Raw genomic sequence first — 26693 nt, 5'->3', positions numbered from 1 at the left:
AGTCACTTTTTACCAGAATCCATTGTAAACTTTACAAATGTGAAGCTGAGGTAGGTAATGTGTCACAGGCCTTCAATCCTAGCACTGGGGATGGATGCAGGAGGAACAGATAGGCAAATCTTTGAGTTTGAGGCCAGCCTCGTCTACATAGTGAAATCCAGGGCAACATAAAGAGACTGCTTTAAAAAAAAAAAAAAATGAAGCTGGGGCTGGAGAATGGCCTAATGGGTATAGGGATTAAAGAACACTTGAGTTCAGGTCCTCAGAAAAATGCCAGGAGGGTGTGGCCTGTCTGTAATTCCAGCCCCGGAAAACTGTCAAACACTAGCCATCTTATCAAGCTCTGGGTTTGATTGAGAGTCCCTGCCTCAATGAATAAGGTAGAAGAGTGATGTCCAATGATTCCTGTGATACACCTTAGGCTCCCACGTTCATGCATCACATGCACACATGGACCATATGTGTATACATACATAAAGAGAAATATGCGTGTATATATACACCCATGAAAATTGGAAAAAAATAAACTGTGAAGCTGTATGGGTAGCTGGAATTGTAATCCTAGCCTTTGGGAGGTGGAGACATGGGGGATTAGGAATCAGAGTCACTGTCAGCACTATCATCTCCAGCATGAGCCACAGGAGACTCAGTCTTAAAGCTCAAAGAAATATGGAGTTGGGGTGACATGTGATCTGAACCCTCAGGGAGGCTAAGGCAGGAAGATCCTGAGTTTGAGGCCAGCCTGGACTGCATAGCCAGGTTCTGTCTAAACGGAACAAAACAGAGGCATATCTAATCTCAGGATTTGGAGACTGAGGCAGGAGGATTGAGAATCTGAGACCAGCATGGGCTTCAAAGTGAGACCTGCCTCAAAAGCAAACAAACAAACAAAAAAAACAGAGCGCAGTGAAACAATTTTAAAAATCTCTGGTATAGAGCAGTTCAGTAGTTAGTTAGTAGTTACCGTCATTGCTAAGAAAAGTCATATAGCTGTCCCCATGATACTTACAACTACATAAAGCACACTGAAAAAGTCTGAGACTCCTTGAAAATCTTGGCTGTAGATATAACTGGGCCGTGGAGAAGATGTTGCGATACTCAGGTGAACTGAAAAGAATGGGACTTTGAGTTTGAGCAGGTATATGCTTTGAGTCTGGTTTTGCAAGCTGTTTAACTCCAGGCAGTGGGCTGCGTGACACTTCAGAGGGAAAGAACTGTGTTACAGAATTGCTATGGGAGTCAAGTGGTAGGTAGCCCAGGGAGATACAGAAAACACTCAACAAATGCATTTTTAAGAGCTTTACTTTTTTTAGTTTCTTTTATGTGAGGGTTTACCTGCCCATACTTGCATGCCATGTACATGCTTGGTGCCTTCAGAGATCAGAAGAGTGCACTGGGTGCTGGAACTGGAGTTAGGGATGGCTGTGAGGCACCATGTGGGTGCTGGGAATTTTAAACTCTTATGCAAGAGCCTCTGAGCCATCTCGCTTGTCCCAATGAATACATTCTTTAACCTGGTCTGTGGCTAAAGGGAGGTGTAAAGATTTAATAAGAACTTGATGTAGGGATAAGACCCTTTCAGAGTTCCAAGCTCGCTTTACCCAGTATGTAGCCTAGGATGCTATGAATGTGGCCCAACACATTGTGCACAATCTTATATCATAATGGTAGAAGTTAGACACCCTTGTAAGGTTGGTAGCCCTAGTGTTTTCACTGGAGACTTCAGTAAGTTTTGGAGAGGAAACACAGTCACAGAGGAGAATGGGGGTAGAGGGAGTAAGGAGACTGCCCTTTCACTGAGTACTGTACTGTTGTATCTAAGGTCCTTTTACACTGAGCTAGCAATAAGAAAGGCAGGGATTGAGGGATGAGCTGTGGTAAGTACATAGTTTTAGGTAGTTGTATCATAAGTTCAACATTTTTAAAAGATCCAGTTTATTTTTGTAAACATGTGCACATACGTGCAGGTGCTTGGGGAGTCAGATGAGGGAGTTGGATCTCCTGGAGCTGAACTTATAGGCACTTGGGAGCCTCCTACATCGGAGCTGGGAACTTAGCTCACGTCCTCTCTAAGAGCCATTGAGCCATCTCTCCAGCACCACAAATTCCAAGATTTCTTACTGCTTTTAACGTCTATATAAAATTTGTTTAGATTTATGCCAATTTAAAACATTGTTTTGACTATTGGCTAAGCTGAACATTTTGTTATGTTTTTGTCTATAGTTTTTATTTTTATATACAGATTTTCTGTTGTGTGCTTATCTTTTATGGCCATATTGCTAACTTTTGTAAGCTCTCCAGTTGTGTGTATGTGTGTGCACGTACATGTGTGTGTACGTGAGTGTATGCACATATGTGCACATGTTTTTGTGGGTGAGAGTGCACATGTACTCATATATGTGGAAGCTAGAAGACAGCTCCAGGTGTCAGTTCCTCAGGCAGATATCCACTTTTTTTTTTTTTTTTTTTTTGGAGACAAGGTCTCATTGTCCTGAGGTTATGTGAAGTAAGGCTAGTCCTGAGATCACAAGCTGCTACCATGCCTGGATTTTCCCCCTAGGTTCTGGGGCTTGACTCAGCTCTTCAGTCTGTAGTGAACTCCTTCCTGTCTCTGCTTCCCTGTGCCGTGATTACAGGAATACTCAGCCTACTAACTTCTCTCTGATTTAATAACTTCACTTAAGACTTTCTTTAAACATCATAGTGTTTCAGAACCCCCCCTCTAGAAGTGTGTGTGTGTGTGTGTGTGTGTGTGTGTGTGTGTGTGTGTGGTTTGTTAAATATCACCTTGTCTGGTCTGGCTCTGGACTTGCCTGTCATGGTGCGGTGCGGACTTCTCTTGACTGTCCATCACTTCATTTGCCTTATCCTTCTTACCAGAAACTGTGGCAGTTTTATTTTGGCTCCTTGTCAAGAACTGTGACTTGTTTGTTTTTTTACATTTATAGAATTTTTGTTCCATTCTGATTGGCATTATCTTAGCAGTTTTGTCTGTAATGTGGACTCTTTTTCCATGGGTCTCCATTGTGCTGTGTGAGAGACAGGTACCTTACTACCCAGTCAGTCCTCAGACCTTTTCTGATTTATAATGTATTTAAACACTTTCCTCCTCCCCCTTTAATTTCTTTTTTTTAAATTTATTTTATTTATTTGCATTCCAAATGTTGCCCCCTCTTTTATTTCTTAAAATTAATTTTCAGGTTGGCACACAAGGTAATGGGGTCACTGTGCGTTGTCATTTTCCTGCATATATGTCAATATATTTTGTTTTTCCATGTGCCCTCTGCCCTCCTCCTCGATGGTCCCTTGTTGTACTATTATCTTTTTGTTTATTTTAGCGCTAGGAAATTATCCATTTTACCTTTAATAATTGCTTCTGATTCATTAGTTCTGTCTTGAGGGTGAGCTGCACAGTCTCTTCATGACTTCTCTTCATTTCATTTGTTTATGTAAAGTCATAGCAACCAAACTGTAGCATAAACCATCCTAGGTGTGCGCGCCACATGTCTGCTTGATGCTGTAGTGGCCATCCTAGGTGTGCGCGCCACATGTCTGCTTGATGCTGTCTTGGTTTAGTTCTCACTGGTTCTGTTGTCTGACTTCTTAGAGCATCCATTTTGACCTGTAAAGTCTTTCTACTCTTTGTTAATAGTTAAGAGGGCCTTCGTTAGTTCATAAAGAACAGTGGAGTACATAGCAGTCCCCTCAGAGGTGGAAAAGGAGGCTTGTGGGAGGCGTGGGTTTGACATTTTACAGTTCTCCTTACAGACAGTGGTGTGGAGGTGGACGTGACCACACACCAGCGTTAACCAGGAGGCTGAGTGTACAGACTGCTGACCAGTCAAGATTGAGAAAGTCTTTGACCTAATTTGGTATATGTTTCTCCTGGATTTACAGTTCAAAGCTATAATTGTGCTCATGTATTTTAAACCCCAGTGACAAAAATGGCAAAAATGTATTTGAAGTCCTGAGTTAGCTTATTCTAGGAATTTCATTTCCTGGTCTTGCTGAGTGACCTGTCTCTGATTCTAAATAATTTCTTCTGCTTTGTTATGTGCTAATTTGGAGATACCTGTTGGTAGGTAGCAGGGCCAGTTTTGAGTAGTTTAAACAATGTGACATTTGATGGATCTCTGCTTGCTTCTAATTGGGGCTGCCTAAAATAAACCCTGTGACAAGTATTTGTGTAAATAAAGTGCTGGTAGGCAATATGAGACCTTCAGGAAGTGATTCATATCACGGCTGCTGTTTGTTTAATTTAGGACTCTGTTGCTTAGAGACCATATCTTCAAGGAGGCTAAGTGTGAAATACTAGATGAATGCCAAGGGCCAGGGGCTACCTGACCAAGTGAATCACAGCCCCGCTTCTTCACTTTAATTTTGGAAGGCTCCTTATAGTGGCTTGGCAGTGTTTATAATAAAAAGTGTAAACATATAAATGAAAGATTTGGTTAATGATTTAGTTTGAAAAGTGATTATTTACTTAAATTTGAATTTTCAGGAAACATTTTTTTTTTGTATAGATTTGGTTATTTCCACCAGGCATCATATTATAATATAGGAAAGTTAATTCTTTTTGTGTAAGACAGCTAAAAGATAACAACAACAAAATCCCCATGAAACCCCAGGTCCTCTGGACCTGACATTTGCAATGATAGGAAATTCTCCCCATGTGTCCCAAAGTCAGTGACTTCTTCTTGCTTGGTCCCCTGTCCCTGTGGCCATCAGTACCGTTTCATGAGGACTTTGTCTCTGTGAGTCTGCAGTGTGCAAGCACTTTCCACACTGATCTAGTTACCTCTCTGGATATCCCAGGAAGGCTTCTTATTTACATTTAGCAGATAAGACAGCAAAACTCAGAGAAGCTAATCACTCAAGTAGTGGGTTTCCAGTTTACTAGGACTCCGAAGCACATGCCCTCGCTGGCTCCATGTCGCTGGTATCTGTACAAATAACTACAACAGTTGTAACTATCACTAAGCCCACGGAATGATGATGATGCTTCAGTGGACCATCATTGTGTCATAGGCATTATTGTTATTCTTAAGAGGGGAAAATGAATTCAGAACACTTGTTCCAAGGCCCCTTAACTGTCTGCGTAATTCAGGTCTAGGTGTGTCACACCAACTATTGCCAGTGCTCCTGACCTCTGCAGACATGGAAGGGGCAGCAGTAAGGTTGAGGATCCAGACAGCTGGTGTCAGCTGTTTCACCGCCAAGGACGGGAGCTGCATCTGCTCACTGAAGTCTCACCTACCCTCTAATCTCCAATTTGTCTTTTGTTTTGTTTTATATATTGAGGACTGAACTGAGAGGCTCTCACATGCTGGGCAGGTTGTGTTCTCCTAAACCACACACCAAATCCCAGTAATGGGGGGGCGGGGGGGGGAAGGTTTAAGCAGGGTCTCCTTAAATTGTCTGGGCTGGCTTCCGATTTCAGTCCTGTTCTGGTGTCAGGAGTAGGTTGGATTTACAGCCATGGTCCACCACACCCATTTTGTCATATATTTTTGCTTTTAACTGGATTGTTGGACTGTTCCTCACTGTTTCTTTCCTACGTTCTAACCTGGTCTTTGCCTTTGGGTTTAGCTTTTGTCCCACCAGACTGCCCTTTGCTAAATAGTGACCTCATGCAGACAGGAGTGGCAAGTTGGATTGGAAATTGCCTTACATCGTTTTGGCAAGAGCTGTATTTGGGGGGGTCGTGGGTGGAGGAAGGACTTGTCTGAAGGCCTCTATTTCTTCTTTACTGAGAATGCTTTCCTGTTGACTCACTGGAAATCATAACGAAAAGCAGAAGGAACACTGGGGAGTCAGCTGCCAGCCCAGGGCTGTGCTGCTGCTGGAGTAGATGCTGAGGGCCTGAGGAGACACCAGGCACCAAGATTGGTGAAATATTTTTGAGGAGAGAAAATAGAACAGGATACTGGTTTTATTGTGAAAGGTAATTTTTCAAAGTATAGTTATGGCTCAGATTGAAGTTGTTTTTTGTTTTTTTGTTTTTTAATTCAAAACCAGAGAATGCCTGGCTGTGTTATATAATTCAGAGGATATGGGAAATATAGAGAAGAAAAAGGCCACCTGTCTCCTTGGTCCTGTTTCTCCCACCCCGCATCATCATTTCCAGATGGACGGCTGTTAGCATTGTTCCCCTTTTATGCCATATGTGTTATAAATATTTATTCCAGGTTACCCTTTACACTTTTATGTAAGGTGTTTATAGTAACAGCATCTTAAGACATGTTTGAATTTATCAACCTTATTTTTTAGCTTCTGGAATCCTCTTCAGGCCATTTTTATACAGTCCTAATGTATATGAAATTACAGAAAATCATTTTGGGTTTGGAGAGTTGGCTAAACAGTTAAGAACACTAATTGCTCTAACATAGGACCTTAATTTGATTCCCAGCACCCATATTGGATGGCTCACAGTTGCCTTAATCCCAGTTTCATGGGGATGACTACTTTGGCCTCTTAGATACCTATATCATCTTGCACACATGTGCACACATTGCACACATGCCATTTACACATACATATACACACACTCTATACTGGTTTCAGGGGTCATGCGCCCCAACAAGCCAGGTCTAGCCATCCCTCCTCAATAAGGCAATTAATGAAGGCAAAATAATAGCAAAAACTAAAAAAAGAGAAGGGGATTTATTCAGTGTAGCCATGTTGGGAAGGGAGACAAAGAAAGCTAGCACTGTCCCTAAAGTCCATCTTCAAAGGGTCTGCCCTGAGGGTAGGAAGATACACAACTAAGCAGTCCAATAAGATGTACTCCAGCCCACCATCTCAGCTCCAAGCATCCTACATGCTCATCTGTGCAGGACTGAGTATTTTTCCTGGAAACAGGTTCTCTCTGGATGCCCCCGGGGTGGCATTGTTTCCTCTCTCAGCAGGAGAGTCCAATTTCTTGGGGTCCATTCTTTCAGTAGAATGACAGCCAAAGAGGGATCACATACATCTCTTTCAGAGCATTTCCTGCTAAACAGGTTTGTTACATACTCACACATGCACATAATTAAAAATTACCCAAAACTAAGTCTTAAAAATATTCCCTTATGGTTTTCTCCTCTTCACTCTCTTTCTTCAGTGATGGAGCTTGAACCCAGGGCCTTGACCATGTTAGACAAGTATTCTACTGGGCTTTACTCTCAGGCCAGCCCCTGCCTAGTAGTGTTTTAAAAATATATATACACACATATATGTAGCATCATTTAATATATATGTATCATAATACACTAAATATGAATATATGTAATACATGTGCATACACACATGTAAATGATGAAACTGGACATGTGTATATATGTGTATGTATATGTAGAGTTTTAGCATTCCATTTAACTCTTTGATTCATTTAGAATTTTGATGTGCGGACTTGGGTGGATATCTTATTTATTTTGTTTTGTTTGAGGCTGGGTCTCATTATATAGCCCTGTGTTGCCTAGAACTCACTGTGTGGACCAGGTTGGCCTTGAACTCATATTCACCTGCCTCTGCCTCCTGAGTGCTGGGATCAAAGGTGTGCACCAGCCTTTCATCCTAGCACATCCAGCACATGTTTTTGTTCTGTTTTGGTTCAGACTTTTGGATAATATCTTAAATTTTTTGCATCATTAATAGCTGTCTTAATAAACATGCAGAGGAATGTGCTATACCTTAGGTATCTAAGTTGAGGTCTTAACTTTAGTGTGTGCGTGCCTGTGTGCGTGTGTCACTAAGGAAGCTGATGGTGTATACAGCATTTCTTAAGGCCGTTCACTTTGCCATTGTCTCACAGATTGGCTGTTGGAACCAGTGTTGTGACTTCCTGTGGTCTGGAAAGCATTATTCTTAGTGTTAGTCAGGGATTGGAGCAAGGATTTCACCAAGAACTTGTTTATGTCCATTTCTTTTCTGCTGTGTGTGTGTGTGTGTGTGTGTGTGTGTGTGTGTGTGTGTGATAAATTCTATCCGTCATCACTGAGTTCTTATTCCTGGAAGCTCACAGGGTTTAAATGAAAGACTTTCACTAATTGGCTGAATATAATCACTGAATTGTTGTCCATCACCTTTAAGACACTGTTTTTTGTCATTTGTTTTTTTGAGATGATCTCATGTAGCCAAGGCTACTCCTGTTTCTCCTACTTGTACTGCCCAAGTACTGGGACTATAGGTGTACGCCATCACGGCTAGCTTCTTGAGGCATTATAAAGGATAGAATTGTGATTTTTGTTTTTAAGAGTTGGGATTGCAAATGTACTAATTATTTTAAACAAAAAGAAAACATATCATAAATTCTTATCTAGTGAACTAATTTCTGACAAAACACAGGAATGGCAAAATTCCAGGGCACATCGTCAGATAGACCTCTTCTGAGAACTTAGTAAGACCAGAAGTGACGAGATGCTAGGAGCCTCACTGGACTCCTTCAGAGAGCTATGCTGCAGAAACATCTCCTCTTGAATAGGGTCACCACATTGGTGAGTCAGAAAAACAAGTAATGCCTAGATTGCAGCAAGGCATTTGCAAGTGTGTCTTGTGATACTTTGCAGGGAGGTTGGATAAATATGAATTAGATTGCAGTGTAATTAAGATGATTTATAGTTGGCCGAGTAAAACAGATTTAAAAGGGGCATTAGAGGGGAGTGGCTGCTGGAGGGATGTAGGTTTCTTTTGGGGTAATGAAAGTATTCTGGGACTATATTGTAATAGTGGTTGTCCAACATAGCGAGTGTAACAAAGCAAAACCACCAAACTGCTTGCTTTAAAATAGTTAGAAATGGTGAACTTGCAAGTCTAGCTCAGAAAAAGAATGGTGGGTTTTGCTTGGTTTTGCATGATTTGATTTTGCTTTATTTGAGATTTGTGTAGCTCACACCACTCTTCCATGTGTTAAGCATCTGAGGATGGCCTTGGCCTTCTGGTCTTTCTGTCACTGTGTCTCCAGTGCTTGAGATCTAAGCAGGGCTTCATGCATGTCAGACCAACAGTCTACCAACTGAGCTGTATTCTCAGCCTGGGCTTGTTTTTGTTTTGTTTTTTGAGATTAGATCTTATGTAGCCCAGGCTGGCCTCAGACTCACTGTATACCCGAGGATGACCTTAAACTCCTGATCTTCTTTCCTCTATCTCCCAAGCTCAGGGATTATAAGTATATGCCATCTGCCATCACTCTCAGCTTTAGTAGCTGAATCTTTAACTCAAAGAAAGCTCTTTAGAGCATCTTCTCATTAGTGATGTGCCAATCAAATTTGAATTGCTAGGGAAGTGGTTAAAACAACAAATTCTGTTTTTAAAATCCACTGAGTTATCGCAGTGCAATAAGAATAATTTTCGTTTTGTTTTTTGTTTTGTTTTGTTTTTCAAGACAGGGTTTCTCTGTGTAGCCCTGGCTGTCCTGGAACTCACTCTGTAGACCAGGCTGGCCTCGAACTCAGAAATCCACCTGCCTCTGCCTCCCAAGTGCTGGGATTAAAGGCGTGCACCACCACCGCCCGGCTAAGAATAATTTTCTACATTGTGATAGAAAAGGTCTAAGTGCAGAATAGATGAGAAGTAGCATTAGTAGGAAAAGCAAATGACATCTGAGATACTTGTTAACCATTAAGTCTGGTGACCTGAGTTTGACCCTTGGAACCATTGTAAAGGTGGAATGAGAGAGCCGCCCGAGCTCCCATGTGCAGTGCGGCCTGGAGTACACACACATAGAATAATTACAAGTTAAAAACAAATCGCAAGGTGGACAGGACAGCACCCGAGGAATGACATTTGAGGTTGACCTCTGGCCTTCACTTCATGTGCAAGCATGTGCATATGGACCTTTCCAAGAGCATACACACTCTTGGAGTCACTGTGGGAAACTGTACTGTAGAAGACTTGCAAGCACAGACTCATAGTTCCAAGGCAGCTTCTGACTGTGCTCTAACGTATTTCTGAAGTTATCTAAAGATTTGCTTACCTATATATCTTATGTATATGGATGTTTTGTCTGCATACCCGTGTGCACAAGAAGAGAGCGTCAGATCCCATAATAGACTGTTGTAAGCTGCCATACGGGTGCAGGGACCTGAATTCAGCTCTTAACAGCTAAGCCATCTCTCTAGCCCCTGATTCTGAAGTTATTTAAATTTAAGTTTTATTTTATTTTTTGTTTTATTAAATACTGTTTTGAATGATATGATATTTCACTGCCCATTTTTTCTGATGTGGAAAAGGGATGAGAAAAATATTTTATTGACTTAAAACAAGTGAAAAGCATTTTTGAACACTTCCATTGTTCAGGACAGTTTGGTCATAGTACCAGAGAGATGTGAAACACCAAGCTAGTCTTATCTTTAGGAGACTTCCATACAGGGGCTGTAGAGCTGGCTCAGCAGTTAGCTGATTCTCCGACAGTTCTGTTCCCAGCTCCCTGTGAAACTCCAGCTCCAGGGGCACTGGGGTCTCTTAGTCTCCTCTGTCCCTGCACTTATGTGTACAGATCCACATACAGTTAATAACAATATGTCTGTTTTAAAAGAGGCTTCCTTATTAGTTGGACAGACAAGACATAAACATTGGAAAGTTATCCAACAAGAAAGAGTAAAAGGCCTGACTGTCACAAGGCCACATGTGGTGGCTGATGGGATGATGCAAACAGTTTCTGTGTAAAAGTTTAGATGGTGGGGAGGTCATTTATTTGGTGGTGGGGTTTTGAAAGAAAGGCCAAAATTATGAAGAAGAGAAGAAAACATGGTGTCCATATTCTTGGTACCCCCTTCCTTCCCTTTTGGCCCCCAGTAGCACCTCTGACCACAGTGTTCCTTAGTAACCAGGTGCTCAGAACTGTGGCTCAGTTCAGAATGTGCGCTGTGCAGTGTGCAGTGGAGGCGTTGTGGTGGGTTAGTGGTATGGTATCATGAGTGTGCTGTAATTTTCTGGGTCTTCTTTGTTTCTTGTTTCTTATTGTTTGGTCGGGGTAGTACGTTCCTTAAGCAAGAGAGACTGAGAGATCTTCCAGCAGTTAGAGCACTTTGACTCAAAGACAAAGGAGGGTCTGCCTTTATGTGGGTAAGCACCGGTTTTGGTAGGTAGAGCTGTAGAAACACTAGGTATAGGAAAGTTTAGAAGTTGGGTGTTGTTATTGTTATTTGTGATTATGGGGAAGGTGACTTTGAGGCTTCCTTGGAATTGGCAGGGCTGGGCGAGGCTGATCAGGAAGTCCTGACAACCTTTATTCTTGGCAGGCGTCTCCATCTCTAGCTTCCTATATCATGGCTTCTCCATAAAATTCCTCAAAATTTGTTCCACTTCAGCAGATTTACTGTGCCATCTTGGGCTCTCTTCCTGTTCTTTCCCGTCTTTAGGGTGGTCATCACAGTTATCCCAAATCCAGAGGGTACAGCTGATGGGCCTTTCTCTTCCCACTAGTTCTTGCTGAGATCAGCAATGACCTTGATTCTGTGTCCAGGGGAGCTTTCTTGGGACTTGCTTCTCTCTGCTGCATGAGCCGTTTGCGTTCCCCATGGGAAGCTCTCTTGCTTTTAGCTGAGTTTTTGTTGTTGTTGTTGTTGTTGTTGTTTTGTTTTTTGTTTTTCAGATTCTGGATTTTGAACTGTGTGTGAAAATTGTTTCCTTACTGAAGACATGAACCCCGGGGTTCTCTGGCACACTGAGGGAGTGCTGAGTTTAGGGCTTCTCTCTGTAGAGCACACCCTTCTCTCTTACCCAGCCTGTTACAAACCTTAGAGGAAGAGCTGTGTCCTTAATAAGATCCATGGTTAACCACTCCTCATAATTTGTTGTTACCAAGTCATAGATTTGAAAATTAAAATTTTGGTGTATATGACTATATACTATAAGGTATATACTACCTTATTCCCAGGGCTCTCAAGAATATCACTCTCACCTGAGCCGGGCAGTGGTGGCGCACACCCTTAGTCCCACCCACCACCTGGGAGGCAGAGGCAGGTGGATCTCTGAGTTGGAGTCCAGTCTGGTCTACAGAGTGAGTTCCAGGACAGTCAGGGTTACACAGAGAAACCCTGTCTTGACACCCCCCCCCCAAAAAAAAAAAACCCAAAGAGAGAGAGAGAGAGAGAAAGAGAGAGAGAAATAGGAGCCTGTCTTCTTCCTATAGGGGCTGCTCATCCTTTTTCTCCACTCTCTCCTTTTTAGGGAAGAGTTCTTGGGATGAACCCCTCCTGCTGAGCCCTGGGTCACACTCTGGAGAGGGTCAGTCACAGCTACAGTAACTAATCTAAAGCTGCATAGACTTAGCTGCTGTCTCATTCGGTTTCATTCAGTTTCTGATTTTGTTTTAATTATTTAAAATGAAACATTCTGAAAGATGGCTCAGTGGGTAAAGGTGCTTTGCTTGATTTGCCACTAAGTGTGACAGCTTGGGGTCAGTCCCTTGCAACCTCCTCTTGCAAGTTGTCCTTTGACCTCCCTATATAGTCTGTGGCACACAGATAAACAAATAAATTCAATGAAAAAAAAATGTAGGCTTTAATTTAGATGATGTAAAATTCACTTGTAATATTTAGTGAATTATTAGTTTTTATCACCCCAATCTGACAGAGGGCCTGTTAAAATATGAGAGACACCTTTTCTGATTCAGCTCTTAATAAAGAAAAGTTTTGCTCAGAGATAATCTGTATTAGATCTAAGCAAGCACAGAAGCTAAGCACATTACTTAACAAGAAAACATTTTTTCTGCTTCTGACTTATTTCTATTTTTTTTTCAAATTGGTTTAATTCGTATTCAGAAATTTCTTTTAAAATAGATGTTATCCAGATTTCTCATTTTGCTGCTTTAGCCTGGAGACAAGCTTTTGTGTTTTTTTTTCCCCCTCACTACTGTAGTATTTTCTTTCATTTCATGCCTTCTCCTCTCACAGGCCCCTTCTTTTTACTTCTTTTTATTCTTACTGCTCAGAATAATCTTTTAAAATCAGTCTTTTTTTTTGGGGGGGGGGGGGGGACACTGGCTCAGGTAGTTTGATTTGTAGCTGAGGGTGACCTTGGACTCCTGAGCCCTCTGTCCCAACCTCCCTGTGCTGGGATTACAGGTGTCTGCCACCACACCCGGCTTTAAATTCCTTCATTCCTGTTTCAAATACCCAAAGAGTTTGTACATTTTCTTTGTCTCCTTCAGCCTGACTTGTTTTCTCCTATCAAACCCCTTGTCGGGTCCTCTCAACCCCAAAGACTTCCCCTGGGAAGCGAGCCACCCGGGGATCCTCCTGTGATACACAGTGGTGTCTTAAGTTTGCTGTTTCTCTATCTGGGCTGCACCTGCCACACACTGCCGATTTTCTCAGGCCATTTGCACACCCAGGGGGTGCCTGTGAGGGTGGTTTAATGGAATCCCCAGGGTAGGGCTAGCTGACCGTATTTGGGAGGTTTTTAGCAGAGGGTAATCCTGGCACGGAGTTCCACTGGGCAGGATGGGTGTGGTAGCTGAGTTTCTGCTCCTGGAGGAACTGATTCTCAGTGGTTGGGGCAGTCAGTTCCGGCATTGGTCGGTTCCCCTTCTGTATTGCACAGAGCTGGGAAACCACTGAAGTCATGTGCTCTGCAGAACTTGTTCAACTGGTTTCCTCTTCACAGACCCCTAATTCAGATTCCCACCCTGATTCTTTTCTGCATATGCTCTTGGTCTGGGCTTGTTTTAGTCTTAACCACAGTAGCATTCTGGGATAGTCACATCTTTGTTTCGCTAGTGGCAGAATGGGTAGGGCTGAGAATTGAAAAATGTTATCAGTAGGACCAGGTAGACAAGTATTATGTAACCACCAAACTCAGCCTCTAGAAGATTTATTTCTGGGGATTGAGCTGGTTTATATTCTCTCTCTCTCTCTCTCTCTCTCTCTCTCTCTCTCTCTCTCTCTCTGTCTCTCTCTGTCTCTCTGTCTCTCTCTCTCTCTCTGTCTCTCTCTCTCTCCCCCTCCCCGCCCCCTTTCTCTCTCACACACAACACACACAGATAAATAAATAGTACCATTACTTATTTTCTCCTAGCTCTTGGTGTATATGACCTCCTACTCCTCACACCAAGTTTAGGAGGTGTTAGATGTTGTTCCTGTCCGTATTACAGACAGGAAACGGAAGTCCAGTGGAGTCAGATATCGTGTCATTCTTGCTCATTCTTATTTCCTTCCCTCTTTTCTCAGGTAGAGGTAGGGCATGTTCCTGTCAGCTGGCTGCCACCTCTACTCTTCCTAGCCCTGCTTTCTCTACTGAGTCCTCCATCTTTGTTCTTTCTTGTAGGCATGACTACATCTCCCTCAAGGGAACAGGACAAGGACTAAGCAGAGCACAGCCCTGTCCCTGGGTTTCCCACCATCCTGGACTAATCCCCACTCCTTCCCCAACTTTTCTTGCACTGTCCCCTTTCTGTTTGTCATGTCTCGTGTCAACTCATACATAGTGATCTGTGGAGGCAACATCTTAGACACTTGCCATGATCCTGTCTGTCGAGGTGGCTGGCCAGCAGCCTTCGCCTAAAAGGCAGTCCCCATGAAGGCAGCTAGGTTCCACATCACAGGGCCTCAGGAAGGCCACCTGAGCTAATTTACTAACTCTGTCCTCCTCCTTCCCTTTCTCTCACCATCATCTCTCTCCCTCCCCTCTTCTCTCTTTTGTTCTCTCCCACTTCTCCCTTCCTCTCCCCCAGGGTCTCTGTGTAGCCCAGGTTGCCCTTGAACTCACAGAGATCCTCCTGCCTCTGGTGGATAGTGCTGGGGTTGATACTATTTTCTGTTGTGACTTCGGACTTGTTTCCTTTCTACAGCGGTGTCCTGAAGTCTCCATGGACCTTTGAGTACTTTCCTCAGAGCTGGCCTTGCTGATGCTTTTGTCTGACCCAAAAGGGTCAGAAGAGGGGTGTGGGCCTTTGCATTTCTCTTTGTAGTGTCTGAGGGTTCGGTCCTGTGTGATGGTGGTCTTCTGGGTTGGTTGGTTGTTTTGTTTTTAAACTCACACCCTAGCTGTGGCTGGAAAACTCTTCTCTGCCTACACTGAGAACTATCTGCTGCCTTGCCACTGACGTTGCCAACGCCAGTATTTCCTATTTTTCTGGTCACTGTGAGCTGAAGTCCCTCTACAGAGGCCCTGGAGGAGCTTTTCATTTTTCTCTTTGTCACATCTTTTCTCTTTGCTGTCCTTTTTTACAGCATTTGAAGGCGGTGACGGCATCCAGATTCCTGGAGTGTTTCTCTTCCTTGATTGCCACCACATGATTCCCTCTTGATTTCTCCTCTTACCTTAGGGACTGTCAGAAGGGCCTGTCCTGGGTTCTCTCTCTCTGGTTGTATTTGTCTCCCCGGAGAGCGCCTCCTCCCCAGGCTTGTAGATGGTGCCTCACCTCAGGCTTGGGTTTCCAGGTGCCTGCAGGATGTCTCTTTCTGGATGGCTGTCATTTCAGGCCCAACATGCACTTGTCATCTTCTTGTCTCCCCTGATCTCAGTATGGTTTCATCTCCTATTTAGTCATCCAGGCCATTAAAAAAAAAAAAAGTTTTCTCTTTCCTTTTATAGAAGTTTCTGTAAGTTGCTATAGATGGCTTATGGCGCCAGATTTTTTTTTTTTTTTCTTTCCCCTTTCTGGAACTATGTGATAATATGGAATTTTCCCACAAAGTGAATAATAAGTTATTATTTTTACTATTTGGCAGTCTGGCAGATGGTGATATTGTTACTTTAATTTGCATTTCATGGATGACTAGTAAGACTGAATGTTTTTATGTGAGCACTGGCTATTTCTATTTTTTTATTTTATAAGCTGCCTGCTTGTGTTTCTAGCTAATTTTTTCTAGGGAAATGTTAGTCATTTTAAGTGTTTAAAATATATATGTATAAATCCAGGAAATTATTAGCAACTGTTCTGTGTTTCAATAAACCTTTCCAGTTTATTTTTGTTGTTGCTGTTTTTTTCTTTTCTTTTCTTTTCTTTTTTTTTTAAAGATCAAGTCTTGGCTATGTAGCCGTGGCTGGCCTGGAATTCACCATGTCAACCAAACTGGCCTTGAGCTTAGAAGAAAAGGCCACCATGTTTGCTGTTGTGTGATATTTGAGAGGGTGTTGGTTGGTAGTGGTTTTCTTTGCTTTTGTCCTTTTTAGAGGCAAGGTCTTGGTATGTAGCCCAGGCTGGCTGGTCCTGCCTCAGCTCCTGAGTACAGGATTCTAGTGAGGGTTACGGATGTGGGCTATGCTCTTCTGCTTTATTTATTTTTTATTTTTTGAGGCTGGCCTCAGCTTGCTCTGTAAGCCTGGAATTTGTAGGCCAGCATCATTACACCTGGGTAGATACTTTAAGATAATTACTTTTATTCGTTTAGTGTGCAATGGGTGTCTGGGTACTCGTGTGCCATCTGCTCATGTAGAGGTCAAAGACAGCTAGGGGAAGTTGCTTCTCTTCTTCCACTGTGCAGGTTTGGGGGACTGAACTCCAGTCATGCTTGGGGTCACGTGCCTTTACCCCTTAGCCATCTCACCTCATCTCCTTCCCTCTGATTTCTGCCTGTGTACTCTTGTTTGTAAATTCTTTTCCTCTTTTAAGATTCTATAACTTCACACGTGTGTATGTGTGTGTGAGTGTGTGTGTATGTGTATTGTATGCATTCATGTGTATGTACATATATTTAAATCTCTAAATCAACTTTGGTTTTCATATTAATTGCAAAGTATGTGGTCAAAAGTTAGCTCTATGTTTTAGACAAAGGACACTTATTTATAATTCCTGAATTTAGGAGGCAGAGACAGGAAGATTGGGAATTTGAAGCCAGCTTGGACTCTGTAGTAAGACCCTGTCTCAACATGCATCCTCATAAAGAATTTCTTAAAAATCGTCATGTAATTACACAAGCACTCAGCTTTCCTACTGATTATATCAGCAGCAGTCACCAAGGTTTCATCCTCCCGAGGCTCCTCTCTGAAGGCTCGATCAGAGCAAAGCCTGTTACTAAGGTCATGAACCGAGCTGCGGAAGCCCAGCTCTAGGACGTGAGCTTGTGTTGGAGAGTGAGTGTGCAGTAGGTTGTGTCCGTTACTGTCTTGAAGGAAGGAGTATGTTGTGGACTTCAGGGCTGGAGAGATCCTCAGCAGTTAAGAGCATGTTGCTCTTCCAGAGGACGTGGGTTCGAATCCCAGTGTCGGCATGGTGGCTCACCACTGTAGGGAACTCTAGCTTCAGAGGATCTGACACCCTCTTCTGGCCTCCACAGATACTGCAGACACACAATGCACAGACACACGTGCCAAATAACCACATGCATAATATAATAGAAAAAGACAGGTTTAAAGAGAACAATGTGAACTTGGGTCATGCTGAGCTAGGGTCAAACGTGAGCTGACCAGCGGTGCTCTTGGGTAACCTTCTATCCTGTTTGTGAAGGGAGGCAGTGCTGTTTACTCTTCTGAGGTCGATGCAAATCATATGAGGGAATGCACATATTTAGTTTCAGAGCTGCCACGTGGGGTTAGATTTTTTTAAAGTTTTGTTTATATTGACAACAAGCTTTCTAGTCTAATATTCTGTGAAGTAGTTCCAGATCTGATAGAACTTTGAATCATATTCCGTGTTTAGGTTATGTGCAAGTAGTTTGAGGAGAAAATGATGACTATTTATATACCCTTTGTGAGAGGAGGAACTCTATTTTCTATAAAAATAGCAATTTCATCACTAAGCTGTATCTGTGGCTGAATCCTGATCACATGTAGGGTATTCTTAAGTCATCGATTGGTATGATATTCTCTGAACTTAAGGGGAAAAAAAAAAACCCTTTCTGTTCTGTTTTTTTGTTTTGTTTTGTTTTTTTGTTTTTTTTTTTTTGACAAGGTTTTATCTGGCTGGCCTTAGACAAGGCTGGCCTTGAACTCACAGAATTCAATTTCATTCTGCCGCCTGAGTATTGGGATTACAGGTGTGTGCCACCATGCCTGGAAGGAGGGTTCTGTTTTAGTTTACAGTTTGAGGGTGCAGCCTGTCAGCCTGTCATGGCGACAAGAGTTTGAGGTCTCATTGCAAGCTCAGTGAGTGGAACGATGACCGATGGTGCTCAGCTGGCTGTCTCATTTTGGTCAGCCTGGGACTTAGCCCATGAAGTGGCACTGCTCACACACAGTTAGGGTGGGTCTTCTCACCTTAGCTAACCCAGTTAAAAATTCCCTCACGGACATGCTCAGAGGCTTGTCTCCTTGTGGCTGTAGGTCCTGTGTTCAGTTGGAGAATGTTCAGAGATGAGTGAGAAGGATGTTGAGGCTCCTGAGGAGCGGGTCCCACACACATGCTGATGCCGGGCACTTTGAGCGCCTTCTTTGCACCAGGTGGTATTCTAGCACTTATGTATACTGTTTTGTCATCCAGAACACTCTATGGGCATATGCTGTTATTATTCTTTTTACGAGAATACTTGAAGGAACTGGAATCATTGTACTTAACGGAAGTAGCAAGTAGCAAGTTTGTGACTCACAGGAGGAAAAACACAGACATCTTTTAATCATCTGCCAAGCACTGTGCTAGACTCCAGTCGTAATCTTACTGAATTCTTAACAACAACCCTATTGGAGGTTTTGCTACTCTCCTCTGTTAGCAAATGAAGAGCAGAGTGTCATGGCACAGGTCTCTGTAAACTAGCACTGAGGAGGACCACAGGTTTGAGGCCGGCCTTAGCCACACAGTGAGACTCCGACCTAAAACAAAAACCAACAGGAGGAGGACTGGTTAGGTGCTGGCTGTCTTGTTAAGTGTGAATATTTCTAAGTTCACAGGTGGTACTAGTCACATGATGCTCTCATTCTTATGCCATGTTCCAGAAGGCAGCCGAATGGCCTGCAGAAAGCTGGTGCTGGTGTCAGAAAACCTTTCTAACTACCAGTGTCCAGAGAGGAAATGCTTTCCCTCCCATGTTTTTGATCTCTGTGTGTGGCAGTGGTGCAGCCTCCTGCTTAAAGCTTTGGTTGAGCTGTTTTAGGAACATTGTTTGAGGCATTGTTGGAGTTGGAGAAAATTTTGCATTAGCTGACGAATTTATCTTTTATTCAATGATTATTATTATTTGTTTACCATTTATTTATTTCCCATTTATTTATCTATATTTTGCAGTGTTGGGGATTGAACGTAGGGCCATAAGCATGCTATGCAAACACTCAACTGCTGGGCCACATATACTAACTTTAAATGTATCTTAAATTCATTCATGATGACAAATTAAAATGCCTATACTAAAAATAATATTACATGTATTTATTCATGTGTTTATGTGGGGAAAGCATGCATGTGCCACAAGTGTGTGTGTACATGTATAGGTCAGAGGATGTGTGTGTGTGTGTGTGTGTGTGTGTGTGTGTGTGTAGGTTGGAGGGTAGCTTTTGAGAGTGGTTCTTCCACCATGTCCTGGGGATCAAACAGAGGTTGTCAGGTTTGGTGGCTAAGTTTCTTCGTCCACTCTGCTCTCTTGCCAACCTTAACTACTATATTTTATAAGAGTTTTGTGTCTGAGTTGAGATTTATTGGTGGGTCTACTGTTGAGCTAAACTGTCTCAAACAGTGCTAAGGAGACAGGCCACGGAGCATTCCCAGCCTTTTTAACCCCCTGCATGGGATTTCCGGCACTTCCCTTTGTTTAGACGCCTCTGGTGCCCAGGCAACAGCAAGTGGTACTCATGAGAAGAGTTCCAAACTAAGAGTTGGTTTATCTTTGCCACTTAGTAGCAGTGACCTTGGATAAGTCATTCATGATTTGTAAATGAGGGATTGTACCACCTTAGAGCAGCCTCTTGGGCGATCAAAAATACTTGTAAAGGTTTATATATGTTAGGGCAGGAGAAATGGCTCAGTGGTTAAGAGCAGTTGCTATTCTTGCAAAGAACCGTGGTTCAGTTTCCATACCTACATGGCAGCTCATGTAGGTAATTTTTAACCGGGTTAGCTAAGGTGAGAAGACCCACCCTAACTGTGTGTGAGCAGTGCCACTTCATGGGCTAAGTCCCAGGCTGACCAAAATGAGACAGCCAGCTGAGCACCATCGGTCATCGTTCCACTCACTGAGCTTGCAATGAGACCTCAAACTCTTGTCGCCATGACAGGCTGACAGGCTGCACCCTCAAACTGTAAACTAAAACAGAACCCTCCTTCCAGGCAAGGTGGCACACACCTGTAATCCCAATACTCAGCTCATAACCATCTGTAACCCTAATTCCAGATGTCTGTCCCATGCCTTCTTCTGATCTCTGTGGGTACCCAGCACACACATGGTGCCCATACATTCAAGCAGGTAAAAAACACTCATACACATAGAACAACTGAAAGCTGGGCAGTGGTGGTACACGTCTTTAATCCCAGTTCTTAGGAGACAGAGGCAGTCAAATCTCTGTGCATTTGAGCCCAGCCTGGTCTCAGAGTTCCAGGACAACCAGGGCTATACAGATGAACCCTGTCTTGAAAAATAAAAACATCATCACCAACAAAATTTAGAAACTATTTCCCATTTCAATGTTTAAAACATTCTTTTGGTTTTGCTGGGGATTAAACGCTGGGCTTAGCACATTCTGAGTATGTGTTCTATCTTTCTAAAGTTCTCTCCCCCTCAGAATCAATTCTAACACTGTGCACAGACATATCCTTGCAGTATTGCTTAATGGTTAGAGATGTTTATACATTTATAAACATAAATGCTAATAAAAGTGATCAACCCCTTGGTGGAATCTTTATTTAACTTAAAAGTCTTTGGAAACTACATAACAACATGGAGAATAAGTCATACAGTTTTGAAAAATGTTGAGTGATATTCTTTAATGTTTATTCTATGTTCAAAACCAAACAACCCAAAGAACAAAACCAAAGGGATCTGTGCTAACGCACACTCATGGCTCTCAGACTTTAAGCCTCTGGTGTAATGGCAGAAAAAGGGATTTCATGTGAGCCGTAGAGGACTGATGGGGGGTTTGCTGTTTTTAGAATTAGAGTCCAGAGGTTGAACATAAAAGTTACAATAGCACAGCAAGGTCTGGTGCTGTACACTTGTGGCTGCACTGTATCGGAGGCAGAGGCAGGAAGATCCTGTGTTTGAGGCCAGTCTGATTCTGTTGGCCAGTGAGTCAGTCAATCAATCAATCAATCAATCCAATCAATCAATCAATCAATCAATTCTGTTGTTCAGTCAATCAACCAGTCAACTAGTCAGTCAGTCAGTCATAATATCAAGGTACTGTACTTAAAATTAACATTCAAAATTGGAGTAATACAGTATGCTGGCTGGTTTTATGTCAACTTGACACAAGTTATAGTCATTTTGGAAGAGAGAACCTGAATTGAGAAAATGCCCTCACCAGATTAGTCTATGGGCAAGCCTGTGGTACATTTTCTTGGTTGACGATTGGTGTGAGAGGGCTTAGCTCACTGTGGGTGGTGTCACCCATGGGCTGGTGGTCCTAGGTGCTATAAGAAAACAGGGCAAGCAAACCTTAAGGAGTAAGCCAGTAAGCAGCACTCCTAGATGGCCTCTGCCCCACTTCCTGTTTCCAGGTTCCTGTTCTAAGTTCTTGCTCTGACTTCTCTAAGTGGTGGTAAAATAAACCCTTCCTCCCCAAGTTGCTTTTGATTATGTTTTATCACAGCAATAGAAAGCAAACTAAGATGCGCAGAACCCTGCTTTCCCCAAATCTGATTTTATTTTATTCTCAGAAACAACCCATTGAGGAATGGCTGACTCAAAGGTGAGCAGATGTGAGCAGATGTGCGGTGGCTGTTCTATCAAACGTGCAGTGGTGGGAAGCAGTGCCTGCGTTTTTCTCTTTCCATTCTGGCTTCTGCCTCTGCTCATCCAGTCACCAAATTACAGGTGGCTTTTCTAGCCTTGATTTTTGGGTGTTGTGTCTAGCATCCTACCTTACTGCAGGAAACTTTTAAGTGTAGGCATTATTCATGACTGTTTTATAGCTATTGGACCACGGAGGGCAAAGACAAAAGATGTAGTCTTTTAAGTCAGTCCTGTCTTTTATTTTCAATTTGGTCTAGTAACTTCAGAGAGGAGGAAGCTCTAATCACCTAAGGGAACTGTCTCTGACTTGGGCAAATGAGTCCACTATGCTATTATCCACAGCCATGCTATAGATTGACATCGTATCAAGCTAAGAATAGATAGTTTTTCTTTGTCTATTGTGTGCTGCTTTTGACTCCAGCTGTTGTTGTGAGGCTTGTTCCTGTTAATGAAAACCCAATTTAGAAGGTTCCCCTGAGAGCTGGGGTTGCCAGCAGCTGTTTGTCAGAATGATCTTAGTCACCCTCCACTCCCCAAGCCTGTTTGGTTTCTGAGACAGGGTCTCTCTACATAGCCTTGGCTGTCCTGAAACTTAGTATGTAGACCAGGCTGTCTTTAAACTCACAGAGATCCACCTGCCTCTGCTTCCCAAGTTTGGGATCAGAGGCGTGTGCCAACACGACTGGCCATCCATTTTCTTTTTAGAAGTAAACTATTAGAAAGAAAATAATGTGACATGTGCTTTGGCAACAGCTCTTTCCGTCCCAGCAGCTGCCATTCTTTCCCAGACCGTTTTCTTATGGTTCTTAGGCTCCAGTGAAGAGATAGTTTGAATTTTGTAGCCCTGGCAGATTGGTGGCTAATTTAGTTACCGTTACAATTCTTCTGGAAAACTTGATTCTTTTCTTTATTATGACCATTGAAAGGAAAGTCAGAAGAAAAAGTTATTGTCAAGCAGAAGGTTCTCTGGCCTATCCAGGGGTCCCTCCAGCCTTTACTTACCTGCCTGTTGTATGTCAGACAGTGTGTGGTATGCTAAAAGAGACTTGATTTGAAAATAAAGCTGACTTGATTTTTAGTGTTGAGGAGGTACTGGGCATTGAACTTTACTAGGTGAGTGCTGTACCATCAAACTACATCCCTGTCCCCCTTTGGTTCTTAACGTAAACGTCTGTGGGTACAGTCACAGTGGGTTCCTACAGTCTCGAGTACTCTGGTGGCTGAGGCAGGAGAATTGCTTGACCTCAAGAATTGAAGCTAGCAGGACCCTAGACTCCAACAAAACAAAAACCTCCAACCTAAACAACAAAATAAAAATTTTGTGCCGACACACTTTATAGAGCTTATTTTTACTTTCACTTGCTGTTCCGTGACCTTTTTCACTTAGTTTTTCACACATTTCTGACTTTGGTCCAGCAGATCAAGCGGCATCTGATGTTTGAATGTTTTTCCCAGTATGGAGAAGAGTATGAAGATAATGTAGCCTCTATAACTTGAGTGGAATAATTTTAAGCTGAGTTCTTGCTCCAGGTTCATAAAGTCAATGAAAGTTCTGAGGTTATATGTAGAATTTAAATATATAAACCTTTGGAATATGCACCCAGTAGCTTCCCTTGGAGACTCAAGAGACTGGCAAAAAGTGGTTAAGGACTGTCAAGATGGCTCAGTGTGTGAAATCGGTGTTACCAGTGTGATGATCTGAGCTCCGTCCAGGGTGGTGGTGGGGGCACACCGTGGGAGGAGAGAACAGACTCCAGCAAGGTGTCTCCTGACATCCACTCACACGCCATGGCATGTGCTGTTTACACACGCATACATGCACACACATGCACATGTGCACTCGTGTGCACACACAGACACACATACACATGCATATTCAGGTGTACACACATATACACACACACACATACACGGGTGCACAATCACACAAACATGCACACATTTACTTATGTATTTATTTTAAATGTTAAAAAAAGTGAAAAGAGTTTAAAAATTATTACTGTTAACAATTTTAGTTATCTGCATTTCTGTTAGAAATTTGTGTTTGGCTTCCACTCCCTGAACTCTTGAGATCAGCATTCAGTGGAAAAGTTTTCATTTCCCTTTAGATGTAGCCACATCTTTCCTGTCTCCAAGAAGCTACTTAAAAGTAATTCATTTTTCAAAAGGCGGGGGCGGGGGGGGGAGACACACGGGACTGGACGACAACGACGACTCGTTATTTAAGAGAAAGCTTGTTGTTTACTTTTTCTTGGGAGTTTCCTACTTCAGTATTTTAGCTGGTTGACTGTTAAAAGCAACCTTAGTGCCTGAGCCTAGAAGGTCACTGCCCTGAGAAAGCCACCAGTGACAGACAGTAAGTGGCTGAGACGTGGCTTCAGTTGCAGGTGGATCTTCTCAGCCTTGCTAAGTGTTAACAAGGACTTAGAGGCAGAATTTGAGGTTCGTGGAGCAGCCCCATGCTGGTGAATAAGGTGGCTTTCATCCTCAGCGTAAGGTCCCAGCCACAGCTGGGAAGCCTGACTGTGTGGAATACATTTGAGAGTGTTCTTACATTTGGTTCAGGAGAATAGAAATTAAAATCCACAAAGGATTTCTGAGCGTCATTTTCTCTTGTGCAGGTGGATGGAAGCGTGCCTCGGGGAGGACCTGCCTCCCACCACAGAGCTGGAGGAGGGCCTTAGGAATGGAGTCTACCTTGCCAAGCTAGGGAACTTCTTCTCTCCCAAAGTTGTGTCCCTGAAGAAAATCTATGATCGAGAACAGACCAGATACAAGGTGAGTTCTTTGCTTGGTGCTTAGAATATTTCTGTGAGCATGAGAGGGTTAGCACGCATGTTCTGTGTGGCATCTATGGAGAAATATGCAAGGTGTGTGCTTGTTCATAATAAAGCACAGGCCTTAAGAAGCCCGCAGTAACAGGGTGTAGCACAGAGTGAATACTGGGGGGTGGGGCAGGGGGAATGGTGTCAGCTGAGTGGTTTTGGTAGCATGCTTCTGACTGGGCAATTTACCTAGAATTTCTCAGCCCTGGATGATTTTTTTTTTCATTCTTAGAAAGTAGAGGAAGTGCCTGGGGGAATAACCCTTGTCACAGGGAACCAGGCACTGAAGTGTAGCTATGGTGACTTTGGGAAAGTTCCTCCTTCAATACTGAAGGAATTCAAGATAAAATGGGAAAGAGACTTAATTTTAGAAAGCTTAAGTAAGTGAATGGACTGAGTCCTGTGGCCACCCCCTAAGAGGATGGCTGGGATATTGAGAAGGACCAGATTTTCCATCTCTGGAGCTCCTGACAGGAACCTGCCCGGCCCCCCCCCCCCCCCCCCCCCCCAGTTCCTTTGAAAGGCAGCGGAGGACTGCATAGGCAGAGTGTAAAAGGCTGACTTTCAGGACTGAGCCAAAAGCTGTAAGAGCTAAAGCTACAGACTGTGAAACGGTTTTTATGGTTTAGGTTTAGATTCAGGTCATGAAGGTACAGGTCCTCAGCCAAAACCACTCTCTGTATTAGTTATCTCCACACTCTGTATTAGTTATCTCCACTCTCTGTATTAGTTATCTCCCCTCTCTGTACTAGTTATCTCCACTCTCTGTATTAGTTATCTCCACTCTCTGTATTAGTTATCTCCACTCTCTCTATTAGTTATCTCCACTCTCTGTACTAGTTATCTCCACTCTCTGTATTAGTTATCTCCACTCTCTGTATTAGTTATCTCCACTCTCTGTATTAGTTATCTCCACTCTCTGTATTAGTTATCTCCACTCTCTCTATTAGTTATCTCCACTCTCTGTACTAGTTATCTCCACTCTCTGTATTAGTTATCATCTCCACTCTCTGTACTAGTTATCTCTGCTCTCTGCATTAGTTATCTCACTCTCTGTATTAGTTATCTCCACTCTCTCTATTAGTTATCTCACTCTCTGTACTAGTTATCTCCGCTCTCTGTATTAGTTATCTCCACTCTCTGTATTAGTTATCTCCACTCTCTGTATTAGTTATCTCACTCTCTGTATTAGTTATCTCCACTCTCTGTATTAGTTATCTCCACTCTCTGTATTAGTTATCTCACTCTCTGTATTAGTTATCTCCGCTCTCTGTATTAGTTATCTCCACTCTCTGTATTAGTTATCTCCTCTCTCTGTATTAGTTATCATCTCCGATCTCTGTATTAGTTATCTCCGCCCTCTGTACTAGTTATCTCCACTCTCTGTATTAGTTATCTCCGCTCTCTGTACTAGTTATCTCAGCTCTCTGTATTAGTTATCTCCACTCTCTGTATTAGTTATCTCCACTCTCTGTATTAGTTATCTCCGCTCTCTGTATTAGTTATCATCTCCACTCTCTGTACTAGTTATCTCTGCTCTCTGTGTTATCTCCACTCTCTGTACTAGTTATCTCCACTCTTTGTATTAGTTATCTCCTCTCTCTGTATTAGTTATCTCCACTCTCTGTATTAGTTATCTCCACTCTCTCTATTAGTTATCTCCACTCTCTCTATTAGTTATCTCCACTCTCTGTATAAGTTATCTCCACTCTCTGTACTAGTTATCTCCACTCTCTGTATTAGTTATCTCACTCTCTGTATTAGTTATCTCCACTCTCTGTATTAGTTACCTCCACTCTCTGTATTAGTTATCTCCACTCTCTGTACTAGTTATCTCTGCTCTCTGTATTAGTTACCTCCACTCTCTGTACTAGTTATCTCTGCTCTCTGTATTAGTTATCTCACTCTCTGTATTAGTTATCTCCACTCTCTGTATTAGTTATCTCCACTCTCTGTATTAGTTATCTCCACTCTCTGTATTAGTTATCTCCACTCTCTGTATTAGTCATCTCTGCTCTCTGTACTAGTTATCTCCGCTCTCTGTATAAGTTATCTCCACTCTCTGTATTAGTTATCTCACTCTCTGTATTAGTTATCTCACTCTCTGTATTAGTTATCTCCACTCTCTGTA

General features: G+C 42.7%; 1 protein-coding gene across 1 annotated transcript in view; it reads left to right on the top strand.

Annotated features, from left to right (window-relative positions):
* Positions 1-26693, top strand: part of Iqgap1 (IQ motif containing GTPase activating protein 1) — an 86075-nt gene that overhangs the window by 8045 nt on the left and 51337 nt on the right. Inside the window, exon 3 of the mRNA XM_034502526.2 lies at positions 24359-24515. Coding sequence (XP_034358417.1) covers positions 24359-24515 — 157 coding nt within the window. The remainder of the gene's footprint in view (positions 1-24358; positions 24516-26693) is intronic.

Source organism: Arvicanthis niloticus, chromosome 1 (genome assembly GCF_011762505.2).
Source record: "Arvicanthis niloticus isolate mArvNil1 chromosome 1, mArvNil1.pat.X, whole genome shotgun sequence".
Lineage (NCBI taxonomy): Eukaryota > Metazoa > Chordata > Mammalia > Rodentia > Muridae > Arvicanthis > Arvicanthis niloticus.
The sequence above is the reverse complement of the archived record's forward strand: the minus strand, read 5'-3'. Positions and strand labels throughout refer to the sequence as shown.